The sequence below is a fragment of the Neofelis nebulosa genome, chromosome 4, assembly GCF_028018385.1.
Source record: "Neofelis nebulosa isolate mNeoNeb1 chromosome 4, mNeoNeb1.pri, whole genome shotgun sequence".
Taxonomy (NCBI): domain Eukaryota; kingdom Metazoa; phylum Chordata; class Mammalia; order Carnivora; family Felidae; genus Neofelis; species Neofelis nebulosa.
Window position 1 is genome coordinate 34,517,282 of NC_080785.1, and position 25,422 is coordinate 34,542,703.

Consider the following 25,422-nt stretch of genomic DNA (forward strand, 5'->3'; position numbering starts at 1 on the left):
TTATGAAGGAGTTAGCGCCCTTATAAGAAGAGACACAGAGAGCTTGCTTCCTCTTTCACTCTCTGCCATGTGAGGATACAATGAGAAGATGGTCTTCTGCAAATCAGAAACAGTGCCCTTACCAGACACCTTGATCTTGGGTTTTCCAGCCTTTGGAACTGCGAGAAATAAGTGTTTGTTGTTTAAGCCACCCAGTCTATGGGGTTTTTATTATAGCAGCCTGAACTAAGACAGGGAATGACATAGTTTCCATCTGTACTATCTTTAAAAACACTGCCTCAAGTTGGTACTCATCATTTGTGTCTAAGCATTTTGTGTGTATATGTGCATTTTACAATGTTAGGCTGAGACAAGATAATTTTAGTTGCTGAATAAAATATACTATTTGACCTGTGCTGCAAGGAAGGGAACTAGCAATCAGAAGCAAAACCCAAATGTCCTCTGCACACCGAAAACCAGTGGTAAAGGTAGAGATGCACAGCTTTAAGTACAACCATCACTCAAAGGACTTACCACTGTAAAGTTCCTTCTTGTTTCATGTACACTTATTACCATCCTTAGGACACTAACTGAATTCAGGTTTTTCCCAACAGCTGTTATGGTGCTCCCACCACTGAAAAATAAAGTAGAAAAACAGCAATATTGAGGGGTACCTGGGTAGCTCAGTCAGTTAAGCATTCCAACTCTTGGTTTCAGCTCAGGTTGTGATATCATGGTTCGTGAGATCAAGCCCCGTGTTGGGATCCACACTTGAGAGTGTGGAACCTCTCAAGATTCTCTTTTTTTCTCTCTGCCCTTCCTCTGCTTACATGTAAGCACTCACACTCTTTCTCAAAATAAATAAATAAATAAATAAATAAATAAATAAATAAATAAATAAATAAAATAAACACAGCAATAAGGAGAGGTTCTTTCTCTACCAAATATTTTAAGAAATAAGTTAAATTAAACCACATGTAGTGATTGCAAGATATAGTCAGAACCAAAGTCAAATAGAGGTTCAGTGGTAACTCTTCTTTGGAAACAACTTACTTAACTTGAAAATATTTTTAAAAATTCCTATTTCATCAGTTGAAGAAATGCATTTTTCTTTTTAGCCACAAAGTATGCAAAAGAAATATTTTTTCTCTCTCTTAAAAATAAATCAAAGAAAAACGAACTTTACTGTGTTAGACTGGCAGAATTAATGGAAACAAGGCAGACTGAACTGAATCCAATGAGATACTGATTCAAAGGTAATCTAGTATAGGGAAAAGCTATATCTAAAGTAGGCAGAGCAAAAAAACACTGAAGAATGGAAGGAAAAAAAGGTAATTCCACTTTTGGGCACTAAAGTTAGTACAGAATTGACATGTATATAAGTGCATAAATACTATGGTGCCACATTGAACTATTTCACTGAAATCCATTTAAAACGTAATAGAGTAGGATAAAATGTTTCTTGGCATGAACCTAGCAATGATAAAATGAAGTTGTACTCAGAACCTGAATGTAGTTTTCACTCCTGAATTGGAAAGGCAGCCTTTAAAAGAAATGCAACCTCATCAAAGCCAGAGATAAAACTGCAGTTCCTCTTGGCTATTTGACAGACAAATCATCCGTATGTTCATTATTTTCTTACACCCATCAGAAGCTTTTACTTACCTAATAAAAGATTTGGTTGGATGAATTGCATAGACAATGGGGTCTTCCTGGTAACTGAAACTGTTCATCTCTCGGTTGGCTAAGTCAATTTTCAATTTAATAGGAAACTCAGTTGGAATGGTTTGAGCTGGGGTATAACATTCGAGAATACTATCTGACACACTGAACAAAAAAAATTAAGAAAATTGACCTTAGCTATTAGATATACATATTTTAGAATTATATGCACAAAAGTATATCACTCAATGGCTCCTAAATGAGAATTTCCAGATGTGTCTAGAAAAAAGTTCTTTCTAATGCAGCCTATTTACATTTGACTGGATCCCAAACTCAGCCTTGTTATAGACAAGCCATCTTTGACTTCAGAACATTTGGGATTTTAAGCAATTTTTAAAGTATCTTTTTGGTACTTGATTAAACTGAGCTCTTTCACCTCTAAGAAACAGAAACATAACTTCTTTCTAAACCCAATCTCCCCCATGTTTCTCACCTCCCCAAAGTGATTTAATCTAATTGTAAATATTGATGGAAATGTTTATTTTAATTTACTGTCAATTACCAGAATCTCACAGCTCACAGCATAGCTAGGATACTAAGATGTAATGTAACAGTAGAGAAGGTAGATGGGAAGATGAAACTTAAAAGTGGAATTAATAAACATAATGGAAGGGTAAAAAAGTCAGCAAAAAGGTAGATGGATATGGGAAAAGAAATTTTGTCAGTATGGGAGTAAATAATATGCATCCTGATTTTCCTCCACAAAAAAAACCAAAACAAAACAATCTCTTCTTGATTTGTTAGGTACAGATACTAATCCTACTTAACTGATACAACAAAAAGTAAATTCACAACACCTTTTTAAAGTACACGTTTTTCCACCAATTGAAATGTGTCTAGAATTCCCACTGTTAAGGTACTTTCCAGTTAAAGTAAGCAAGGTGCCACCGGTCTTAGGACCATAACTTGGAAAAATACTTGTTATTACAGGATCCTGGATGGGAAATAAAAACAAAACAAAACAAAGTAACTTGTTGATTTTATAACTAAACAAATTTGGTACCAAATATCCTAGTTCATGAGAACTGTAGTGCTTAGACTTACCACATAGGAAAATGTACTGTATTGTGCTGTCCCTCGCCCATTTGAAATAATTATGGATATATTGAAATGCTCATTCACTGCAGGACCAACTGTGCATTTCAACCTGAAAAAAACCCAAAGTTTAATATGTTGCAAATCCAAAGGCTTTTTCTGGTTTGGCTGTTTTATATGAAGGAACATTAGCTCTAAATTATGATGAGCTGGATACTCTGAATAGCAAGTAGAGTTTTGTGGTAAGCATTAGGGCTAAAAATTATATATTTCTAGTTCTGTACTATTACACTTCACACAGACAAAACAGCAACAGTTAAATCTCATCTGTGCAGACCTCACCAACTGAAAAATTCATAATAATCTAAGTGTAATCCTCTAAAATTGTAGGCATAATGTTTGGTATTCTTAAGATAAATATTTCAACAGCATATGAAACAATGGGATAATAATAAATAAACCAAATCTCTTCATTAAAGAATGTCAACAGGCACATTTCTGTAATTACATGTATCATGTGTGTATTTAAATTATTTTAAAAATAATGAAATTATTTTTGTGACAGACTTTCCATAGAATTATTTTTTTAAATGTTAAAAAAATAAAATAAAATAAAACATTTATTTATTTTGAGAGAGAGAGAGAAAGAGTGCACAAGCAGGGGAGAGGCAGAGAGAGAATCCCAAGCAGTCTCTGTGCTGGCGTGATCTCACAAACCATGATCTCATGACCTGAGCCAAAAACAAGAGTTGGATGCTTAACTGACTGAGCCACCTAGGTGCCCCTCCATATAATTCTTTTTGAATTAATAATGTTATAGTCTTGAAAAAGTATAAATATGATTTTTTTTGTTAAACAACTATTCAAAGAAGAAAATGAATTATGTTTCACTTTTACAGGTTATAATATATAATGCAAGGAGTAAGAACTTACAAGGAAGATTTCTAGAATGGATTTGTTTTTCCATTAACAAGTATGACATTACTTGACGTTTTGGTTTCAGTAAATGAGTAGACTTAGACCTCTGAGCCCTGGAAGAAATTCTACAAGGTATAAAATAATCACTTGATAGGATAGTTTCAACCATAAAACTTGAAATGTTTGATTGTTATTACTAAATGATAACTAAAAACTTCTGGATTCTCTGTTCATTATGGGATTTACATTTGATAGAAGGTACATGTAGAAAATGGCAGAAGAAGCATGTATCTTGGATCAGGAGAGTTGAGTTAGAAGGCCTATTAAGCTCTTATTCTCTGGATTGCCTCTGCTAAACTACACTCCACCTTTCTGAACTTCAGGTACCACCTTTGTAAAATAGGTCTAGTATTGCTATCTCCTGGGATTTGGGAATGGCTAAATGAGATACCTTTCCATTACAGTACCAATAAATATCAACTGAAGATAAATTTAAATGCATGAAAGAAAGAAAGAAAGAAAGAAAGAAAGAAAGAAAGAAAGAAAGAAAGAAAGAAAGAAAGAAAAAGAATTCTCAAAAATATGACTGAGCTGCTTCACTACATTTCTGAGGTTTAGAAAGTGAATTTAGAAGACAGGGTCTATATTGAGCTGTTTACTGATTTTTATAGAAAAAGCCATTGGAGACTCTATATTTGAAGACTTTAAAGATGGAGCAACCCTAGCCAGTGCTGTTCTTTCAAATCTACCCAAACAATTTCTGAAGAAATGTAACAAAAATGGTTTCAAAACTCCCAGATGCTGGATTCTTCTTTTCCTTACTAGGTAATGTCACCTTTCTTCTTTATTAATCCTGGTAAGTAAATAGGATTAAAAACAAAACAGTTCCACTAGGGATGTTACAAGGCCAAGACCCTTTTTTAACTCAAGACATGGACTTTTGGGATAATTTTACAAGCATTCATCTTGAAACACAACCTGTTTTCCAACCACACCCCAGCAAAACATTTTAAGATCCTTACATATTTGTTGTGCTCTCACTTAAGGTCAAAGTGCAGCTCTCATTTCCAAGGAAAACTCTAGTTTTCTTTAAATCAAATTTATTATTCCTCCTGAATCCAAAGTCCCAGCCACACACAGTGAGCATTGTTCCTCCTTCCAGGGGTGCACTGGTTGGGAAAACCTACAAGGATAACCAAAAACTTAAAAAAAATTCAAGACATTATCCTTCATTTGTGTGCAAAACAAAATATATATCCTCAGTCTAAAATTCTTCTATCCTGCCACTATCTAAAAAAACAAAACAAAAAAACAAAACTGAAAAAGTGTCACAAATTTCACAGAATCTGGAACAAATATGAAAATTACCTAACATGCTGATGAATAAAAGCTGTTTTCGGGAGATCCAGAGATGGGACAGAAAGCAGATTCAGCCTGGGTGGAAATGAAGGGTCTTTGTGGGTCACTCTGAAGTGAATTCATCTAGTAATCTTCTAGGTTGGAATAGACACAGTTTGGGCCCAGACTTTTACATGTTTGTAACTCTCATTATAACTCCTTCATGGGCCTCCAGATCAAACTCTGATCAAAAATCCTTCATGTGCCCTAGAAGCCAAGCACCAATATGTGCCTTGCTCCATGCACCAGCTGGGTGTTTGCTATAGTCTTGTGCTATGTACTCCCCACCCAGAGAAGAAATTCACACAGTAAAAACACCTCTTGGTGTCCAGTGTTTTCATAATTGCATTCAGCAGCTATCATAAGACCAAACACAAAGATGGTATTCAATATATATCTGGCATTCACTCATTCATTATTCATTATAAATTATTTGCTATGTGCCAAGCACTAACAAATGAATAGGTGAATCTATTTCTTTATACTTGCTAATTCACATTTATTACTGATTCGGAATTTTTCTTTTCTCCTTTAAATATGGTCCCTGTTTTCTATAGACAAGCTGGTTAGTTGACACACCCAGCTTTTAAAAAATGATATAATTTTAAATAAATATAATACATTATTTCTATTAGAAATGGATATAAAAAAAAAAAAACAAAACTAGAGAGAGCCCCAAATGTAATCTGTATTGTAGCAATGTTTCTAATTATCTCTCTTGGCATTATTTTACATCTCATTTCTAGAGCTGACTTTTTTTCTCTCCCATATTCTATGTTAAATACATACATTCATTTTATTATTGCAGGCTCACTTTTGGTGTGTTGAAAGTAAAACATGAGTTCATTAACAAAACTCTGGCAACTGCGATATAAGATAGCAGTAGGTGCTTATGAAGTCTACAAGACAACTGTTCTTAGGCTAAAACTATTAAAACAAAACAAATTTCTAAGTTAAAAATAAGCTTCTCCTCAGCAGCTTTGTGACAATTGAGAAAGGAAATGCTCTTTTGGGGAGGACATATTGTAAATTGTGCTGGAAAAGTACAATGGTGGGAAAACATAGCACCACCATAGAGACAACTCAAAAACCAGTAAAAGTGTTTGCTAAAGACCAGTTAGTAAAAGTCTAAAAGTGATTCTTTCACAATTTAGAAGGGCTTTTAGCAAAATTCAAATTTGCAAACATTCCTATTCATCCCAAGTAAATAATCGCAAACCAAAGTCTTAACTTACCCTTGTTACCAAACCTCTTTAAAGTCTTAGCTTAATGCTTTTATGATAGCTATTTTACCCATAAAATCCATTACACAGTTGTGCCTTTCATGAAAACTTACCTCGTCCATGTCTAGTCAAATAAGAACTGCTAGAAAAAAATTTATTATTATGTTAGAAATCCAGTAGGAGAGAACAAGACACCTAACCCTTCCGGACTCTCTTCAGCCTGAAGCAGCCACACAGCTGCCTTTCCCTTGTTTAAGGAGGAGGCTTCCCCATAGAAAACAGCTGTCTAAGACTGATGTTGGCCTGATCCTGCTGCCCAGATCCCCCCTTTCTATGTAAAAACTGAACTCTGTCATCTACATACATCATCACTTGGAATGATGATTTGAGAAAACACAATGAGAGTTGTTCAGCTGGTGTACTGGCAAACAGAAATGAATATTATAAAAATGTCTGCTAGATGGAAGATCAGGATTTGAAAGGCCAGCTGAACTTAGCTTTCTTCCCTGGGCTGAGATGCTAGAGTGGAGTATGCGAGCATTTCCCCCTTAGTTTATGGGGTAATGTTCAATCTTCCAGGGGAAAAGGAAGGAAGTGGTTTTGGACAACACACCCTTGGACAGAACCAACAATGAGCTGGCAAACTCTGAGTTATCCTAAAGGGCAGGGAAACTCTGTGGGAAGGAAAGGAGTGTCCAGCATAAAGCCACAAACGCAGATCTCCCACCTGTCTGGACAGGGGAGAAACAGCCACAAAAGCAGCTGGTGCCCTTTCAACAGGTGGAAATGATTTAAATGATCACATTTTCAAAACCTATCAAGATAATACAAGAGAACACTAAAACAACAACAAACCCTTCCTGGAAAATTAGAATTTGCCTCTTTAGTACTTAAAAAGTCACAAATACAGTGGTGGTAGCGTTTTGCCTGAATGACCCCCGTGCCCCATAAGATATTGCTGTTGCTTCTTATCTGAATCTTCTGATCAATTAATAAATAGTTTTATTGTCTCACTGGGGTTGAATTCAATCCTATAAGATATGACAATTTTATCTCAATAAATTCAGAATACATTGGAAAGTGCTTTTCCTTTTCTGAAACATTTCTCTTTGCTCTTCAAGTATGAGATCAGATAACGTGTGAAACAAAATAATGGGTTTGCAATCCTGAAATCTCTCATATGTGGAAGTGCAAAGAATTTCAGCCACTGAACATCACGTACCTTGAAAAGCAGGTTAACTTACATTTATTGGAAAGTAAAACAATACACTAGTTGGGTTTTGTGTCCATAGTATTTAAGACAGATAAGAAATAGATGAATAATCTGTCTTATTTTTTGCAGTAAGAATGCTAACTGTCACGGTCTAGTGCAGCATGAAATCTTCCTAACAACTATGAACTGAAAAGGATTTATGGACTCAGCTGCACTACTTTCCTCCTAACCATACAGCCCAAGCCTCACTGACTTGTGCATGATGCAATGCAACCTTTCAAAAATCACCAACTACAGAAAGGTGGAGTTAGGAAAGGAGAGAGAGGAGGGAGATTTAAACACTGTCAGAGATTCTCTGGTTCCAGAAAATTCTAAGATATTTAGTCATTTTAAAACACCATTTTAATATGGCTTTCATGAGTCATAAAAGGAAGAACATTGGTCAAAATTAAATGTTCTACTTATACAGGTTCTCCGTGCTCTGTATTTAAAACACCAGTTTGGCTACTTTTGAAGAAATGAAATTGGTGTAATTCAGTTGCATGTACACACGTACACACACACACACATCACATATACTCTTCCCATATCTCTTTCATGGAGTTGCTGAGTTCAGATTTCTAGTGTCTCAAATTGCCAAGGCTGTGTGTTTAAAAAAGTATAACATTGCATGTGGTTTTACAAATATACTAAACAACGACAACAGAAAGAGTGCATGTAGATTTAACTTTGTTTTCTTATTATCTTCTAGTTTATTCCTGACTGATCAAACTAAATCTTAGTAACTGTGTCTCACCTAACAGAAAATAATTTGGTTTAAAACCCAGTCACCCTGCACAAATCTTGCCCCAAACCGTAACTAAATGAAAACAGCCATGCACTTTGCGGGGGGGGGGGGGGTTCTCATTCTGACTTGCACACTTTGTTTACTTGGGCTTGCACCAGGAGACCGAGACCTTTAACTTGAATCTTTCACAAGAATCATTTACTAAAGTTCAACTGTTCTATATGTGGACAGGGAAAATACATATCGGGTCCTCACCAGAAAATTATTTTCAAGCAAAATATATTTGGACCAAGACATTTAAAAAAATGCCATGACGATTTTCATAGTGCCAAATATATGCTTAAACAAGGCAGCAAAGAGCTAGAGAGCATGGCTACAATGTCAATTGAGTTCATCAGTAGAAGCTAAGTTTTCTAGGAGGCACTTTTGTCTTGGTCAACTACATTTCCTTAATGTCTAGAAGAGTGCCTCCTTAATGTCTAGAAGAATGGTTTGTATTCAATAAATATTTTTGGAATGAATCAAAGAATGAAATGGCTCACAGAGTATAGATGTTAGTATAGTCATCAGCTGTACCTATACTGTTCTTCTAGGAACTTTGAGAGAGTTAGCTACCCATGAGTGTTCAATGACTACTTGCCTCCCCTATTGTTCTGGGGGTAACCTCTAGTCTTTTTTTTTTTTTAAGTTTATTTACTTTGAGAGAAAGAGAAAGACAGAGACAGAGACAGAGAGAGCGAGCACGAGTGGGGGAGGGGAAGAGACAGAGGGAGAGAGAATCTGAAGCAGGCTCCGTGCTGTCAGCACAGACCCCCATGCAGGGCTCAATCCCCAAAACTGTGAGATCATGACCTGAGCGGAAGTCAAGAGTTATGGATACTTAACTGACTGAGCCACCAGGCACCCCAGTAACCTCCAGTCTTATGTGTGATGAGACAAGGCCACCATCTATGCATCAGACAGGAAGAAACTTTCTGTCCTATCTGCTCCTGCATGGCTGGCATCCCTAGCTTGCATGGTTCAGCTTAAGATTCTGGGTTATTCTATGAGCAGATCTCTGTGTGTAATGGAGGCTCATTTCTGGGCACCTGGCAGATTAAGTAGGTGGTGAGGAAACCACTGAGTCAAATGAGTCAGGAGGAAAAGTCCCAGGGTAAGGAAATGGGGAGCCATGCTGCTCACTAGCCACCATTCTTTTATTCACAAAGCACTAAAGGAGAGCAACTGCTCAAGGAGAGAACTACTTAGGGAGAGTGAAGCAAGCACTTCAGGTACAGGTCTCAGGGTGATGTGCCCAAATGCCACCTTGAAGGAAAACCTTGGAGGGAGATGGTGTTTTCACTGGTGTCTCACAGCCAAATGAATAAACTGAGTTCGGAATTTTTTCATCAATGGGATTTATGTTTACCAAAAAATATACATGAGAGCTGACAGATTCCTACCTCATAGATTGTAGGCAGACAGATCTCTTGAGTCCATGTTCCACTGGGGCATTCCTCCAGTTGCACACATTTATCGTGGCACCAGCCACATTGCACAAAGGGAGGGGCAGAAAGACACTGACTACAGGACTGGAAATGTTCACAGCCTAAGCCATTCAGTGGGATCTTGGTGATCTGTGAAGAAAAGTGTTGGAAAGAGCTTCCAGAGAGGTTTTTTATTGGTTTGTTAAATGAAAAGTAAATACCCCAAAGATATATGTAACTATAATCGTATAGAGTCTACTAGAGATAGCACCAATGTGTAAAAAACATGTAATGTAATAATGGTTAAGTGATTTAAATCAAAAAACCAAATTCCTTCCTTTCTTCTATTGTTGGCACATATGTGATAAACATTACCATTACTGTCCAGGGAACATAAGTACTGTCATGCAATGTTAGAAGTTTTATTTAGTAGGGACATTCTGCTCTATCTGAAGTGTGATTTTAAAACATAAGAGAGTTTAATATAAGCTGCTGGAAAACACACTTGACCCCTGGGAAATTCTAAGTAAGTTTACACATCATTCAGCATCAAGATGCATCTCCTCTCAGGGAAGAGGGATTGCTGGCTGGTGTCAGATTCCAATGTACATTTCAGGACTTACCAGCCTGCACTAGAGTCTGCCCTTAGGACTGTAATTCTCATTCTGCATGTTTGTTTTTCTCATTGAGAAATACAGGACAAAAGGAGAAGTACACATTACAAGGAGGACCTCCCTTTGGTCCAGTCTTCCTAAATAAAAATTTAACTTGGCTTCAGAAGATCTCTGGAATACTCAAGAAATAACCTGAGAAAGGAGAGGTGAATCCAAGACCAAAACAAAACTTAAAAAGGGTCATATGATACATGCTTTAAATATCCACTCAGGAAAAACTACAGCCCTGGAACCTCCCTGTGGGAACGGGGCTTACCTTCTTTCCAGTAACAACCAGTGTGTAGCCATTTTGGTTTAATGGGTGCTCCACAATTGCTTCTGAAGACACAGGGTGGGAATCCAGGCGAAAATTCACATGAGGGGTTGATGATCCTGATCGAGAAACCACAACCTGAGAAACAAAACACAAACACCCTTAGTCCAATGAGTTCAGTTTAAATATAAGTGGAAAATGTGGATGATAATGTTAATAACAGATTAGGAGAGCTTGTGGGTATCTGAAGAGAAGGCCCAACAGTTTACCTCATTGTAAATCAATACAACATCTCCTAATCTCCTGCTGTGAAGAGAGTTCATCTGAACCCCCAAGACAGACTTTTGCATATGATCTTTTAACGGTTTATTGAGAAGGAGATCTTTCAGTCAATCAGCCGGTGCATGCAGACAAATCCTCACAATTGTATGGGGAACTGGAAGAGCCAAAACTCTCTCCAAAACAGAAGACCTCACTTATGCTACAAGGATTTCAGATTATTTTTTAAATCTATCTTCCTTCCCCTCCTCACTGGGCAGCTTTCCTTGATGTAATGGAAAGGTTAGCAGACAGGGAGTCTGGAGACCCGAATCTAGTTCCAGCTTTGCTAACTCTTAAGCCATATTTATAGATCTTCTGAGATCAAAATAGGCCTTCAGGTACTTTAATGTCATTTTTATAAACCATCGTCCTATCAGATGTTATTTCTTGGATTATAAAGTTCTTCTTGGCCTGGTTTTACAATAAGGCCTGATGGTTTTAACAATGCCTTGGAAATGGAGTTTGAGGACTTGTGTCATTCTTGCTTTCAGGTATTTCTAATTTGGGATGTTTCTCAGGCTATATAATTTCCATCTTCTCTACTGCAAGAACCCAGTAATAATGAAGTCCAGGGATAAAATCTGAATGACAATCTGAGATGAACACTCAGACTTCAGGAGTATTTAAGAGTGCTCAGAAGGGCACCTGGGTGGCTCAGTCGGTTAAGTGGCCGACTTCAGCTCAGGTCATGATCTCGTAAGCCCCATGCTGGGGTCTGTGCTGACAGCTCAAAGCCTGGAGCCTGCTTTGGATTCTGTGTCTCCCTCTCTCTCTGACCCTCCCCCATTCACACTCTGTCTCTCTCTCAAAAATAAATAAACATTAGAAAATAAAAAGAGTGGTCAGAAAGATTTTCATTCTTAATAGGCCGTGGGTTTGCATCTACATGAGGTGCAGGAGGCTTACTGCATGCAGCTCTGGGCTTGAAACTGACTTTGTGAAATTGCCTGACATCCCAAATATCCTTTTTTGTTTCATTGAAAGTGTATTTATTTGTTGTGGGTATGAAATCACAGGACAAACATGGGCATCTGTGAGGTTATGATTAAATAACCATTCCCTCTACCTCACCTTTCTTATCTGTAAAATGGGAATGAAAATTAACTGCTTAGTACTCTAACAAACTCACACACAACATATAAATGTCCTGGAGAGCTAGCAGTAAATTTTTTCCTCAGCACAAGGAGTCAAGTAGCTTGAAACAATTTGGGAAGATTTCCAAAGTACCTAATTTGCTTCCAGAGAGTGGGTTGTTGATAGAGAAACTAACCAAATTCACATACAGTCTTTAAAAGTTAAACATCATGACATTTTTTTTCTAACACATGTTCTATTCCAAACATGCAATACTTTCAAAACATCTCCATTAAGCAGGGTGGCTATTTTTGCACAGAAGTAAATGACGGATCACAGGTCATTTGATCAGGATAGGAAAGGATGGGAACCGTTATTCCTAAATGTAGGCCAAATAGTTATTTGTGACTTTTGTAGCCAAAGTAAAAAGAAGTTTGATTTACCAGTCCTACCTCCTGCTGGGTGCAGGTTACAAGCAGAATTATCAGGACATTAGACTTCTAGAGCCTCTATCCCAAATTATCCATATTTCAGTTATATAATTTTTCAATTTTGACTCACTTCTGGTGCTCACCACTTGTTTTTCCTATCTGTCAACCCTCATTTTTTCCCATATATCCCTGATTGTTGCCAATCACTTTCAACTACAAAGGTGAAAAAAAAAAAATCTTTCACACATGTCAAAATCAAAACAAAACCTCAGTCTCCCTTAATAACCAGACTCTGTTCTCTGCCTCATTCTGTGCTTTCCACTTCACTGAAGATTATTCATCCCCCTGAACCTTCCTACGAATATTTCCATTTTGCCTCTCTTTGTCTTGTGCTTCCATTCTATTCAGACCTGCTATATAACAATCAACTCTTAGTACCCTTTTTTTCTCCTATGTTTTTTGCTCTCTTTAATATCATTTCCCACATCTATAATAAGCAATTCCTTCCTAATTACGAGGTCATCATCTTTGACTTTATCAAATATCTGAAGTCCATCCAAATGTTCATTTCCCAGAAAGGATTAACCTTTATCTCTCTTTTCATAAAGAAGCTCTTTGCACCTCTGGAACTGGAATCGATTTAGTGTATTCCCTAAGACTTCTTGTCTGGAGAGCACCATATATATGGTAACTGAGCCAGTCATTGTGTTAAGAGCTTTAAATGGACATTTTGTTTACTTCTCACAATAATCGTATAAGGTAGGTACTAATATTTTCCATAAAGAAAATAAGACAGAATTTTAGCTAGGAAGTACAAGAGTCAGGTTTCCAAGGAGCTTTATCTAATGCTAGAATCTGACTGCTTGACCTCTTCTTAAACACTCAACTGCTACACTCTTGGAGCACCAGAATAAATACTAATAAAAAGCTTCAACTCTGAGCTCTCAAGAGCCACTTGTGAGTCAAAGCATTAAAACAAATTTCCCAATATATTTGCCTTGCCAATCCTCCTTGTTTCAGCAATCTTGGCTGCACAAGTTAAGTGTGCCTAAGGAGAAAGACTACATCTGAATAGTTTTTGATGGTACAGAGGAAATGTTACTTAGTAGAGCCAGTGAGCTCTACTTTTGAGCATGAGCTAGGATGAGTGGGGCTTCATACAGAAAATGGGATGAACCAGAGAAGATGGGAAGGCTGTGTGGAAAATTGAGATACCTGGAATTTTAAGTAGAGGTCATATCACAGATGTAAATACCTTTTTGTTGATCATTAGCCCTTTCTCTACAGGTATACCTACTGCTGTAACATGCCAAGAACGCTTTTCTATCATTAATTTCTCACTTTATCTTATTGCTAGAATTCCAAATAATGGAATAACCACTTTAACTTCAAAATATCCCTGAAGCAATGCTTTTAAGAAATTAGAAGTTCCTTTTGGTCATCATGGAGATAGTTTCAAGGACAGAACTAAATCTGTCATTTAAATTTAATGCTTAGGACAAATAGTTTGGCAATCTTAGGGTAAGTATAAAATAGAAGAATGGCAATTATCTTTGAGTTTCTACTATGTTGACAACTAATTTTTAATGTTTATCTCAAAAAATACCCGCCTTTTTCTTTAATGCTCCTGAAAATATAAGACTAATATGTTTGGGTGTGAGGGACTAGGGAGGAATCTAAATGTACTTGATTGTTGCGGCTGTGATCTCAAATGATATGGGAGAAGACATGGGGAAGAAATATATGTACAAATAAAATAAAACCTTTGTGGTTAGGCTCCAAAATCCATAAACCTAGAATCATAATTCTGCATGATGTATCTTCAAATATGTAAGGGCCAGATTCCCTTACCCATGCACAGAGTTCTATTTATTTATTTATTTATTTATTTATTTATTTATTTATTTATTTTAAAATCTTTTTTTAATTAATTTATTTTAAGTCTTTACTGTTTATTTATTTTTCAGAAAAAGAGACAGAGTGTGAGCAGGGGAGGGGTAGAGAGAGAGAGGGAGACACAGAATCTGAAGCAGGCTCCAGGCTCTGAGCTGTCAGTACAGAGCCTGACATGGGGCTTGAACTTGTGAATTGCCAGATCATGACCTGAGCCGAAACTGGACGCTTAACCAACTGAGCCATGCAGGTGCTACTAGAGCTTTATTTTTGATTAAACTGTTTCAAAATTTAATTTTCCTTAAGAATGATGAATACAATTTAACATGAGATATTTGTATGTCGCTTTCTCTTCATTTTTTTAAAGTGGACAGTTCAATGGTTTTTGGTATAGTCACAGATTTGTGCAACCATCACCACAACCAATTTTGGAACATTGTCATTATCTCAAACAGAAACCCAACACCTCTTAGCTATCATCTTCTTTATCTCCTCACACCCTCCAGTTTCTTGCAACCATGAATCTACCTTCTATCTCTATAGATTTCCCTATTCGGGACATTTAAATGAACTGAATCCTACAATATGTGATTTTTTTGTGACCGGTTTCTTTAACTTAGCATAATATTTTCAAGGTTCATTATGTTAGAACATGTATCAGTACTTCATTCCTTTTTATTGCTGAATAATATTCCATTATATGGATATACCATGTTTTATTTATGCATTTGCAGCTGATGGGACATTTGGGCTGTTTCCATTTTTGGCTATTGTGAATAATGCTACTATCAACATTCATATACAACTTTTTGTGAGAACATATATTTTCATTTCTCAGGTATATACTTAGGAGCAGAAATGTCAGATTTACAATAACTCTATATTTAACTTTTTGAAGAACTGCCATACCATTTTCCATAGGTGTGCACAATTCTACATTCCCACCAACAATGTATGAGGGTTTTAATTTTTCCACAACTTCACTGACATTTGTTATTTTCCATTTTCTTGATTATTTATAGCCAACCCATAGTTGTGTGAAGTCATCCTTCATTGTGATTTTGGTTTGCATTTCTCTGCCAAATGTTTGCTTAAATTAAGTAAAAGGCAAGCTTACTTCTCGAGATGTACAGTCTCCCATCCATTCCTCCTGCCCAAGACTGAGAACCTGGGTATCACTTGCTTAGCCTCCCAACCTGTGTCCTAAATATCCCCTCAGGATCAGACTGGACTTCTGTACAACAAGGTCCTAGAGAGGCTGGAGATGGGAAAGGGGTAAAAAATGGAATAAAAGTGGATTTTCACTAGAAGAATCAGAGTGGGAGATGCAGCACACTCCCTGGACCCTATTGCCTTTTTTTTTTTTTTTTAAGTTTATTTTATTTTGAGAGAGAGAGAGAGAGAGAGAGAATGCACACAAGCAGGAGATGGGCAGAGAGAGAGAGAGAGAGAGAATCCCAAGCAGGTTCCACACTATCAGTGCAGAGCCTGATACAGGGCTTGAACTCACGAACAGTGAGATCATGACCTGAGCTGAAATCAAGAGTTGGACACTTAACCAACTGAGACATCCAGGCACCCTGGGCCCCACTGCTTTTTGAAGATCAAAGTAGCGCTCGCTTTGGCAGCACATATACTAATTGAGGATCAAAGTAAAATTTCCTTTTGTAAGAACAGAATATATACAGTTCAATTTCTAGGCAAATAGAACTGAATGGAACCTGTGATAACATCTAGACTGATTTCTAATTTAAAAACAAAGAAAAATAGAGGACTTTTGTTAGGGAATGAGGAAAACTTCATTTGTCATGAAAGATGATGCAAATTGCTGGAGTTTGAAACTCAATGAGAAAAAAATGTGAATTGAAAGAAAAAAATGTGAGAGGAGATGACACCATTAATAAACAGCCTGGGTTGTAACTGGGTGTGACCTTACGGATCTAGAGTGGGTCTGCTTTAACTGTAGTTCCCAATACAGGATTGGGCACATAGTAGGTCCTAAAGGTATATCTATTGCCTAAATATATGAATGGCCTGAAATAAGAAACTCACTTAAGTCTTGATGAAGGGGTAAGGTTTTTAGACGTTTCAGATATTTACATAACCTCCAACAGTTCAATTTGCATTTTCAACGTATGGCTTCTAATGCCTCTTGCTTCTTGCTTACTGCAACAGACTGAATGTCTGTGCCCACTAAAATTCAGATGTTGAAATCTTAACCTCCAATGTGATGGTGTAAGTAGGTGGGGCCTTTGGGAGGCAATTAGGTCATTAGGACAGAGTCCTCACAAATGAGATTAGTGTCCTTATAAAAGGGACCTCAGAGAGCTCTCTTTCCCTCTTTCCACCATGTGAAGATACAGCAAGAACAGCCATTTATGAACCAGGAATCAGATTCTCACCAGAAACCAGATCTGCTGTATCTTGACCTTGAACTTCCTAGCCTCCTGAACTGTAAGAGATAAATATTTGCTGTTTAAGCCACCAGGTCTATGGGAAATTTGTTAAAGTAGCCTGAACTGGTTCAGACACCTGCTTTAGGTTTACTATCTTCTTCAGTATGTGAGAGAAATTGGTGTTTCTATAGCAAGAAATCAGATATGAAGAGTGGAACCATTTATTTCAATCAAGGTAAACATCTAGTTTTCTGGAATGGAAAAAAAAACCCCAACAAACAACAACAACACGAGAAACAGAAATTGCTGATTGGTGCTGACAGCTCAAGAAATAAAAGTCGTAAGACAAAGTACCAGGTGGTAAGAGATGAATTAAATGAAGCGTTATTGTGTTCTTTCTTTCCTTTATTCTTTTTGGTAAATGGGCATGAGTGCTTCTACACCAACTTGATACTACAAAAGCCAGGTATACACAAACAGCACAATAATTTTCCTTATTGCTGCACTACTGATGTGGGTGTGTGTTTAAATTTTTTAAAATGAATCACTGTGAGTTGAAATGAGTCAAAACCAGATTGAGACTTCTGTAAAAAAATATCAAGCAACTAAAAACCAAAAAGACTAGAAAATATAAAAAAAAATTAATCAGTACTTTCAAATCAATACTCCAAATACAGTAATTGTAGGATCTGTCAATGTATACACAGAGTATATCTGTTTTTGAATTTTAGAAGTGATAAAAGTTAAAAAAAAAACTACTGATTCGTATACTTCATGTTTTAAAATGTGTTTCTACTCTGTCAATAAAGCACCCAAACAAGAAATCCTAGTTATTTCTTACTACCAAAAAACAAAACAAACAAAAGCTTACCATTTTCTCAGGGTTTCAAATACTTATGTTTTAATTTTCTATGCATATAATAGTGTATAAGATATATGTATTTCAAGAGCATGCATGAATTCATTTTAGGAGATATACATGCCCTAGGTTTAAATTTTAGTTATAGATAGAAGTCTGAAATTATTATTTATAATGGGTTCTCTTTCAAACAAAAGAAGCCTCACAATTCATGAATATATTTTCTCCTAAAGAAATATACCAAATCAGGGGCACCTGGGTGGCTCAGTCAGTTAAGCATCTGATTCTTGATTTCATTTCAGGTAATGATCTCATGGTTTGTGGGATTAAGCCCTGCATTGGGCTCTGTACTGACAGCATGGAGCCTGCTTGGGATTCTTTATCTCCCTCTCTCTCTCCCCCTCCCCAGCTCGTGCTCTCTCTCAAAATAAATAAATAAACATTTAATAAAAAGAAATATACCAAATCTACCATTATTTAGGGATATAATTAAACCAATGATGTACACATTAAAAACAAGGACAGATGATATTTTATCTGAGCATTTTATAAAGGAGACCAGTAAATCAACAATCCCTAAAGAGAAATGTTGTTTATTTGCCTGGGTCTCTGCTGGATGCTCATATCATTCATTTGTTACTCTAAAATAGCAGTAATCCCAAAGATAATGTATGCTACAGGCTTCCAACAAAAAGCATTGACATACCATGATGGTGGTACAGGAACTGAAAGAATTTGAAGACAGGATGTCAATAGATGAATTGATTCTTCTTACTGGAAGTGTGTAATTATTTTTAAGTTTACTGATTACTAACATAATCCTTTAAGTAATGATCATAAGTAATGATCACAAGCAAAGGATGTCTTTTTAGGTGATCCCTCTGTCTTTTTAACTTTCTTGCTTATGATCCAACTAGTCCAGTTAAGAGGCAGAAGAGAATAGGGGTGATGAGTGGGAACAGCCTCAAAGAATCAGGGAGAGGGGAAAAGGGGATGGGAGAAGAGTAAGGATGATGCCAAAGAACCAAGGGACAGCTGTGACAGTGCCCAGGCAGTGGCCACTGTATACAGACAAGGTAGCTGCCCAGTGAATGTTTGTGGAACTGAACTTATAAAGTATTGAAAGTGCCTTCCTCCCCCCAACCCACCCGATATACTCACTCTCTCTGGCCTGACAGTCAGGCACAAATATTTTAATAGCAATGCCTTGCATCTAGAGATTAAAGGCCTTATATGAGAGCTTTAAAAAAATTATATATATATATATCAAGCAAGCATTATTTTTGCAAGCTGATTAGATGAGGAGCTCAGAAGGGGAGACGTGGGCAATCCCTGTGAATAGTCCTGTGATCTTCATGAGTAACGGTCCTCCCTCTCCCACGTAGCCCCGCACATTGTGCTAATGTTCTCAAGCCTTGTTCTTTTCAACATCCCTTCCCCATATAAAATTTGTAAGAAGCCCCATTCTCACTGTTCACTTATACTATCTTGAATAATACTTATCATACTATTTTACTTCTAAGTATCCCAAGAAGGTGATCACACAAATAAAAACTGTTTTAGAAATTTGTATCTATGTTGAATTGGTGCTACAGAAAGACTCTAATACATGTGCACATCAGTATATTTAGATATATCATCGCTTCTCGGCCTTTTGGCTAAGATCAAGTGTAGTATCTGTTCTTATCAGTTTAGATATATCTGCACCTGTATGAGATAAGTCACACATGTTTAAATGTTAGAAACATGTCAAACATGTCCTCTCTTCCATACATACGATATTGTTAGCTAAACAATATAATTCTTTCTAACCAAATAACCACTGTGAAATACCTGATTCACTTTGCACCCAACAGCTGGGGCTGAAGCTTGTATTCCCAGCCAGAGCTGAACATAAGCACAATAGGAAAGGCAGAAACAGCTGCAAATTCATGAGAGAAAACATTTGCAAAGCAACTCTGCCTTTAGGCTTCAGGGTAGGAAGGAAGTAAAAGTCATTTTTCTGTTCCTTTTCATATATGGCACCTGCCTTTGGAAAAAAAATTATGTCCATTCTATTTTATAACAGAAACTCCACAGTATTACTAAAACACAAGTTGTAGGAAAATTAGGCCTGGCCAGAGATTTAGCACTTTAACGCAGTCAAAACATTTACAGAACTTGGTCCGCAGTTACTACTTGGCTAGCTTAAGCTAGAAGTTCCCTAGGTCTTTGCTGCCGCTGGACTCCTCCCCCAACATTATTTGCTGTAAACAAACTGGATTTCAGTGATGTTGACTGTTTGATCCTTCAAATGCTTTAGGTTTATTTACATAAAATTTAAGGGACTGGAATTCTCTTGGACAAGTGTCAGAGAAATGAATCCTATATGTGGGTCTCAATAGCCCTTTGTCTGTATGTCTTTGTCTTGCTGTCTTGATATCAGGTACGTGTTCTTATCTCCCATACTAAAATTTTAGTTCCTTAAAGGCAGGTTCTGTGTCACTGCTTCCTTTGCTTCACGTATTTGCCTAGTAGAGCAAAGTTAGTAAGTTCTCAGTGCATATCTGATGAATTAAGAACCACACGGTTTAAAAAAAATCAGTGATATCAGCACTTTCCATAAAATAAGTATCTACTTACTTATTTTCCTCTTTAATGTTTTGGATGCACAGATAATGGGCATAATATTGCTTCTTTTATGAAAATGCTGGGAGATAAGAATAAAACACGTGTCACAGCATTTCTGTCACAATGAGACTGATGTATGACATATCACTTAGGTGGTAAAATCTGTCACACAGCAGAATTTACTCAGTTATTAAAGTGATCTATCTAAAAATGGGATTTTATTAGAACTTTAGAATCTGGAAATAGGCCAGGAACCTTTTGATGTAAAAAAGTATCAGACCTAAAGTGACTATAGAAAACTTATTAATATGAAACTGGATGAATGAGGTAATAAACAATTTAGAACAAAAAGAAAGAAAAAATAAAGATAACAAATCAACATAGTGAACACCTTAGGAATTCAACAGATGCAAGATTCTTTCATCCTCCTTCAATTTTTTTTTTTGGAATTCTGCAGAATAATATCAGTGTCAATTAAAAACACATTTAAACACAGAATTACATATTTTACAAGGATAATAGATATGACCATAACTCAAATACTTCAGAGTGCATGCAGAAGGGGACTGAGATTATACTCTTCAGATTTTGAGGAGTTAAGACAGAACTAACTGATCTGAGGTGGGTAAATAAGAACACTGGGCTGGGAGAAAGGGGAGGGGTGAAAAAGTATAGTAATTAGAAGCAGTGGGAGGAGGGGAGACCAAGTGTGGAAACATTTAGATAAGAGGATCTATATGATTAGTTTTTTGTTTTTTTAAAAAAATTTTTTTTTAACGTTTATTTATTTTTGAGACAGAGAGAGACAGAGCATGAACGGGGGAGGGTCAGAGAGAGAGGGAGACACAGAATCTGAAACAGGCTCCAGGCTCTGAGCTGTCAGCACAGAGCCCGACGCGGGGCTCGAACTCACGGACCGTGAGATCATGACCTGAGCCGAAGTCGGACGCTTAACCGACTGAGCCACCCAGGCGCCCCTATATGATTAGTTTTGAGCTAGGAAGGTTTTATTTACATTTTATGACTTTGAAAAAATTCCAATATATCCAACTAGTGTAAGAAAAACATGATTGAAAATACGGCAATGACCGATATCCATACCACTATAACAACAATGGTAATTTTAAAAGATATATTTTGTAAAAGAATACAGATAGAAGATGTACAGATGGGCAAGTCATAGGAAAACATCATTGTCCTCAACTGGCTTACCAGAAGTCACTGTCTGATTAGGATGTTAATTACATCAGATTATTATGAAATAAGAATCTCTCTTTAGAAGAAATTTCTACTCTTTGTAAAAAGTCAACATTTCCATAGATACCCTGGTCATTCTGCATTAATCAAGATCCTACTAAGAACTCATGTTGAAAACACTACTCAATTACTATTAAAGAAAACAGATTCAACACAAGAGCATTTTAATTTCTGCAAAGTGCTATGATTCTTGTTTTCTGGAAACACAATAATTGCAAGTCTGAAATGTGAATTTTCACTTATAGAAATAGTGTTGCTATCCATTAAAATCATTTATTAATAAAGTCCAGATTTTTCTCCCCCCAGTATATGAACTTCTTTGTGTCTGACCCCATCCTTTTGCAGAATCAGGAGAGCTGGAGTTACAATGGGATCCTGATGATAACGTCCCTTCCTAACTCCTGCCAATATTTCTCAATGATGTGAATGTTTCTTCTCATGGAGACACACGGTTCACACAATAGCTCTCCTTTGATCCGTAGCTTCCCTTGAAATAGGAAAACATCGCCTGGAAGTGCTTTAATTGTTTCATTTTATTTTCCAATCATGTGACAGAAATCATGAATGGAAAAAAAAAAACAACAGCAAACAAAATTCTAAACCATTCTGGGCAAGAAAATTAAAGCAACCACATTTAAACTGAAAGCTTCAAGAACTTAACAAAAAAATAGGCTATATACTTCATAAAGAGTGGACCAGGCTTCATTGTCTGGCTTTCAGTCTGTGTCTCTAGCTTTTACTGTGATTTTCACTTTACGATATCTGTAAATACCTTCTGTAAAAACAAAACCAAACTAACTGAACAATACCAAGTAAAACAGTCACAGCCACTCTCAGAAAACATTTACCTGCATAAAGCGACCCTCTGACGTCCCAAGATTAGCAATGGTGAGGTCTCCTTTAATGAAGGTGGATATAGATGTTAAGAGGACTTGGTTGAATTGGCCCATGAATAAGTCAACTCGCTGCAAAGCTGTGGTAAACTCCGTTCGATATTCATCACTGCGCACTTCACAGCCTGATGAATTTCTCAAAAGTGTCTGGAATAAAATATGGTCATAGAATTAATGTGAGTCAGATGCGAACAAGCTGGTAAGAAACTTTTCAGTGTGTCTTTTCAGAGCTCAGAGTAGAATAGCAAGGATAACCATGCAAATAAACAAAGAGCCCCCGACAGGCAGAAATTATTCTAGTGACCTACATGGCTCCAGTACTGGTAGGTGCTGCTATGTGTATATAGACTTTAACTGGGGTAAACCTTACTATCACAGTTTGCACCATGGTTGAATATGTACATACATAAAAATGGAACTTAGTGGTGCTAATAAAAGAAAAACAAAACTATAGATGTCCCAGTCCTGGGCATAAAGGTATTGCTTCTAGCCTGGGTGGCTCAGTTGGTTAAGTGTCCGACTTCAGCTCAGGTCATGTTCTCACGGTTTGTGGGTTCAAGCCCCGCGTCAGGCTCTGTGCTGAACGCTCAGAGTCTGGAGCCTACTTTGGATCCTGTGTCTCCATCTCTCTCTGTCCCTCCTCAGCTCAGACTCTGTCTCTCTCAAAAATAAATAAATATTAAAAAAATAAAAAGGCAGTGCTTCTAGCAGGCAAGTCCAATGAGATGGATTTCAACTGGAATAATAATAAATGTTAGAGTCATACATAATACATTATATATTTTAAAATACAATTTTAAAATAAAATTTAAAATGTGTGCCTTTGTGTGCAGTGAGGTGGTAGGGGGGTGGTGGCTGATAGATAATTCACCAGGAGGCAGTGGAACACAGACCCCAGACTCAAGTTCTGCATCAAATCCTGGTCTGTCATGCTTATTTACCTTACACAGACCCTATAGCCTCTATGTGTTTGTGAAATTCAGGTTATTCATTTCAGTCTCCCAGGAAAATCAAGAGACTTATAGAAATGTACCAACCTTGCATAGCTGTTATAAAAGTTAAATGAGCTAATTTACAGACAACTTTTACCATAGAACCTAGCACCCAGAAAATCCCACTGAAGTATTTGTCATTATTATGGTAAAAGGCTCAAAAAAATGTAGAAACCATGCATCAAGTGCTGCAATAGTTAACTTACTAAAAGGCAACTACCACTCAATCAGGTATTTATCTTTTAGGCTCAAGTGCAAAATTTTAAAAATATTGTTCAATTATATATGTCAGTTAAGCACTGTGGATCCCTTCCTTCACCTTGACACTTCAGTATCCTGATTTTCCTTCTACTTCTTACACTGCAACATTTGGTCTCTGGTGTAGGGCCATCTACGTCAGGGTTTCTCAAGGATCCATCCTAAGGCTGCTCCTCTCCTCACTCTTCACACTCTCTGTAGGCAACCTCTGTCTCTCCCATGATTTCTATTGCCATTTAGTTGACACACATTTGTACTTCCACCCTATCCTCTCCTCTGAGCTGACCATGCATATATCAAATTGCCTATGAAATACACACTCAGATGTCTCCAAGACCTCAGGTTCAACACAATCAAAGTAGAAACCATCATTTTCTCTCATGCCTGATCTGATGATACCACACACCCTAATGGATGGTTCTATCATTCCTCCAGATGCACAAGTCATAAATCTAGGTGCCATCCCTGATTCCTCCCCATGTACAGTCGATCACTTATTTTCATCAGTTGCAGTTTCTAAATATCTCCTGGATCCATTCAGTTTTCTCTGCCTCCATACTTCAACCCTTATTCAAGCTATCCTCTCCCTTTCCTGAACTACTACAATGGCTTCCAAACTGGACCTGCTACATCTGATCTCACCCAATCTCTTTCCAGGTCCATTCTCTACACTGCAGCCAGATTTTTTCCCCCCATAAAACACAAATCTCATCACATCACTCTTTTTAAAACACTGAATGTCCCCCTACTGTTCTTAGGATAAAAGACAAAAATTTTAACATGGTCTGATGAGCCCTTCATCATCTGGATCCTACTGAACTTTCCAGAATCATTCTCATTGTGTTCTCCTTTGCACTCTGTACTCCAGGGAGCTGGCCTTTGGTCAGTTCTCCAAAAATGCCATATGTCCTCTCATTACAGGGCCTTTGCACATATTGTTCCCTCTTCCTGGAGTGATCCTTCCACCTTCATTCATTTTATTAACTGCTATGCCTCCTTCAGATCTTAGTGCGTCATCATTTCCTTAGGAGGCCTATCCTGACCATAATTTCTAGGTCAAATGCTTCTATTACAGACTGTCATAATACATTTTACCTATTTGTCATAGCACTCACAGCTGTAACTATTTGCTTGTGGATTATGACTGAAGTCCCTGCCATCAGAGACTCTGCTTGTTCACCAAGGTATTGCTAGTAGTAGATGAAATATCACACAGAGATCTTTAATAAATATTAAGTGAATGAATAAATGAATCAATTATAAGTAGAGAGGGAATGAGTGTGGAGACGTAAACTAATATTACTAAAGCTTTTTTTTTTTCTTTCAGTAATAGGTACAGGAAAGAGTTTATAAGAAATGAATAGAGATAAACATTAGAAAAAAAAAAAAGCTAAAAAAAAACAAGGCTGGGTGCCTGGGTGGCTTAGTCGGTTAAGTATCCGACTTCGGCTCAGCTCATGACCTCATGGTCTGTGAGTTCGAGCCCTGCAACAGGCTCTGTGCTAGCAGCTCAGTCCCTGGAGCCTGCTTCAGATTCTGTCTCCCTCCCTGTCTCTCTCTCTACCCCTCCCCCACTCATGCTCTGTCTCTGTCTCTCAAAAATGAATAAAAGTTAAAAAAAATTAAAAAAAAAAAAGAGGAATGAATAGAGTGTCTGGCTCCTGACTGTACTGATAAGACATCTGGGAATTAGTAAATGGAGGGCAGATAACAGGAGGCAGGAGGATAAACAAGGAAAATGAAGTCTAACTTGTTAGAAAAAGAGAAAAA

At 37.1% G+C, this 25,422-nt stretch overlaps 1 protein-coding gene, 1 long non-coding RNA gene and 1 pseudogene across 4 annotated transcripts in view; 2 read left to right on the forward strand and 1 right to left on the reverse strand.

Moving 5' to 3' along the window:
* The window catches only part of MET (MET proto-oncogene, receptor tyrosine kinase), a 113,161-nt gene that overhangs the window by 36,692 nt on the left and 51,047 nt on the right, over window positions 1-25,422 (reverse strand). For all 3 annotated transcript variants that reach the window (XM_058724514.1, XM_058724515.1, XM_058724513.1), the window contains exons 3-10: window positions 22,358-22,549; window positions 10,672-10,806; window positions 9,718-9,891; window positions 4,677-4,837; window positions 2,746-2,848; window positions 2,499-2,635; window positions 1,645-1,806; window positions 514-613 (exon numbers count right to left, since the gene is read on the reverse strand). In XM_058724514.1, coding sequence (XP_058580497.1) covers window positions 514-613; window positions 1,645-1,806; window positions 2,499-2,635; window positions 2,746-2,848; window positions 4,677-4,837; window positions 9,718-9,891; window positions 10,672-10,806; window positions 22,358-22,549 — 1,164 coding nt within the window. The remainder of the gene's footprint in view (window positions 1-513; window positions 614-1,644; window positions 1,807-2,498; window positions 2,636-2,745; window positions 2,849-4,676; window positions 4,838-9,717; window positions 9,892-10,671; window positions 10,807-22,357; window positions 22,550-25,422) is intronic.
* Window positions 13,397-14,715, forward strand: LOC131509095 (uncharacterized). Its single transcript, XR_009260288.1, has 3 exons — window positions 13,397-13,741; window positions 13,852-14,015; window positions 14,462-14,715. It is a non-coding gene; the product is annotated as an uncharacterized LOC131509095 (long non-coding RNA).
* LOC131511272 (U2 spliceosomal RNA) lies at window positions 19,281-19,392 on the forward strand (annotated as a pseudogene).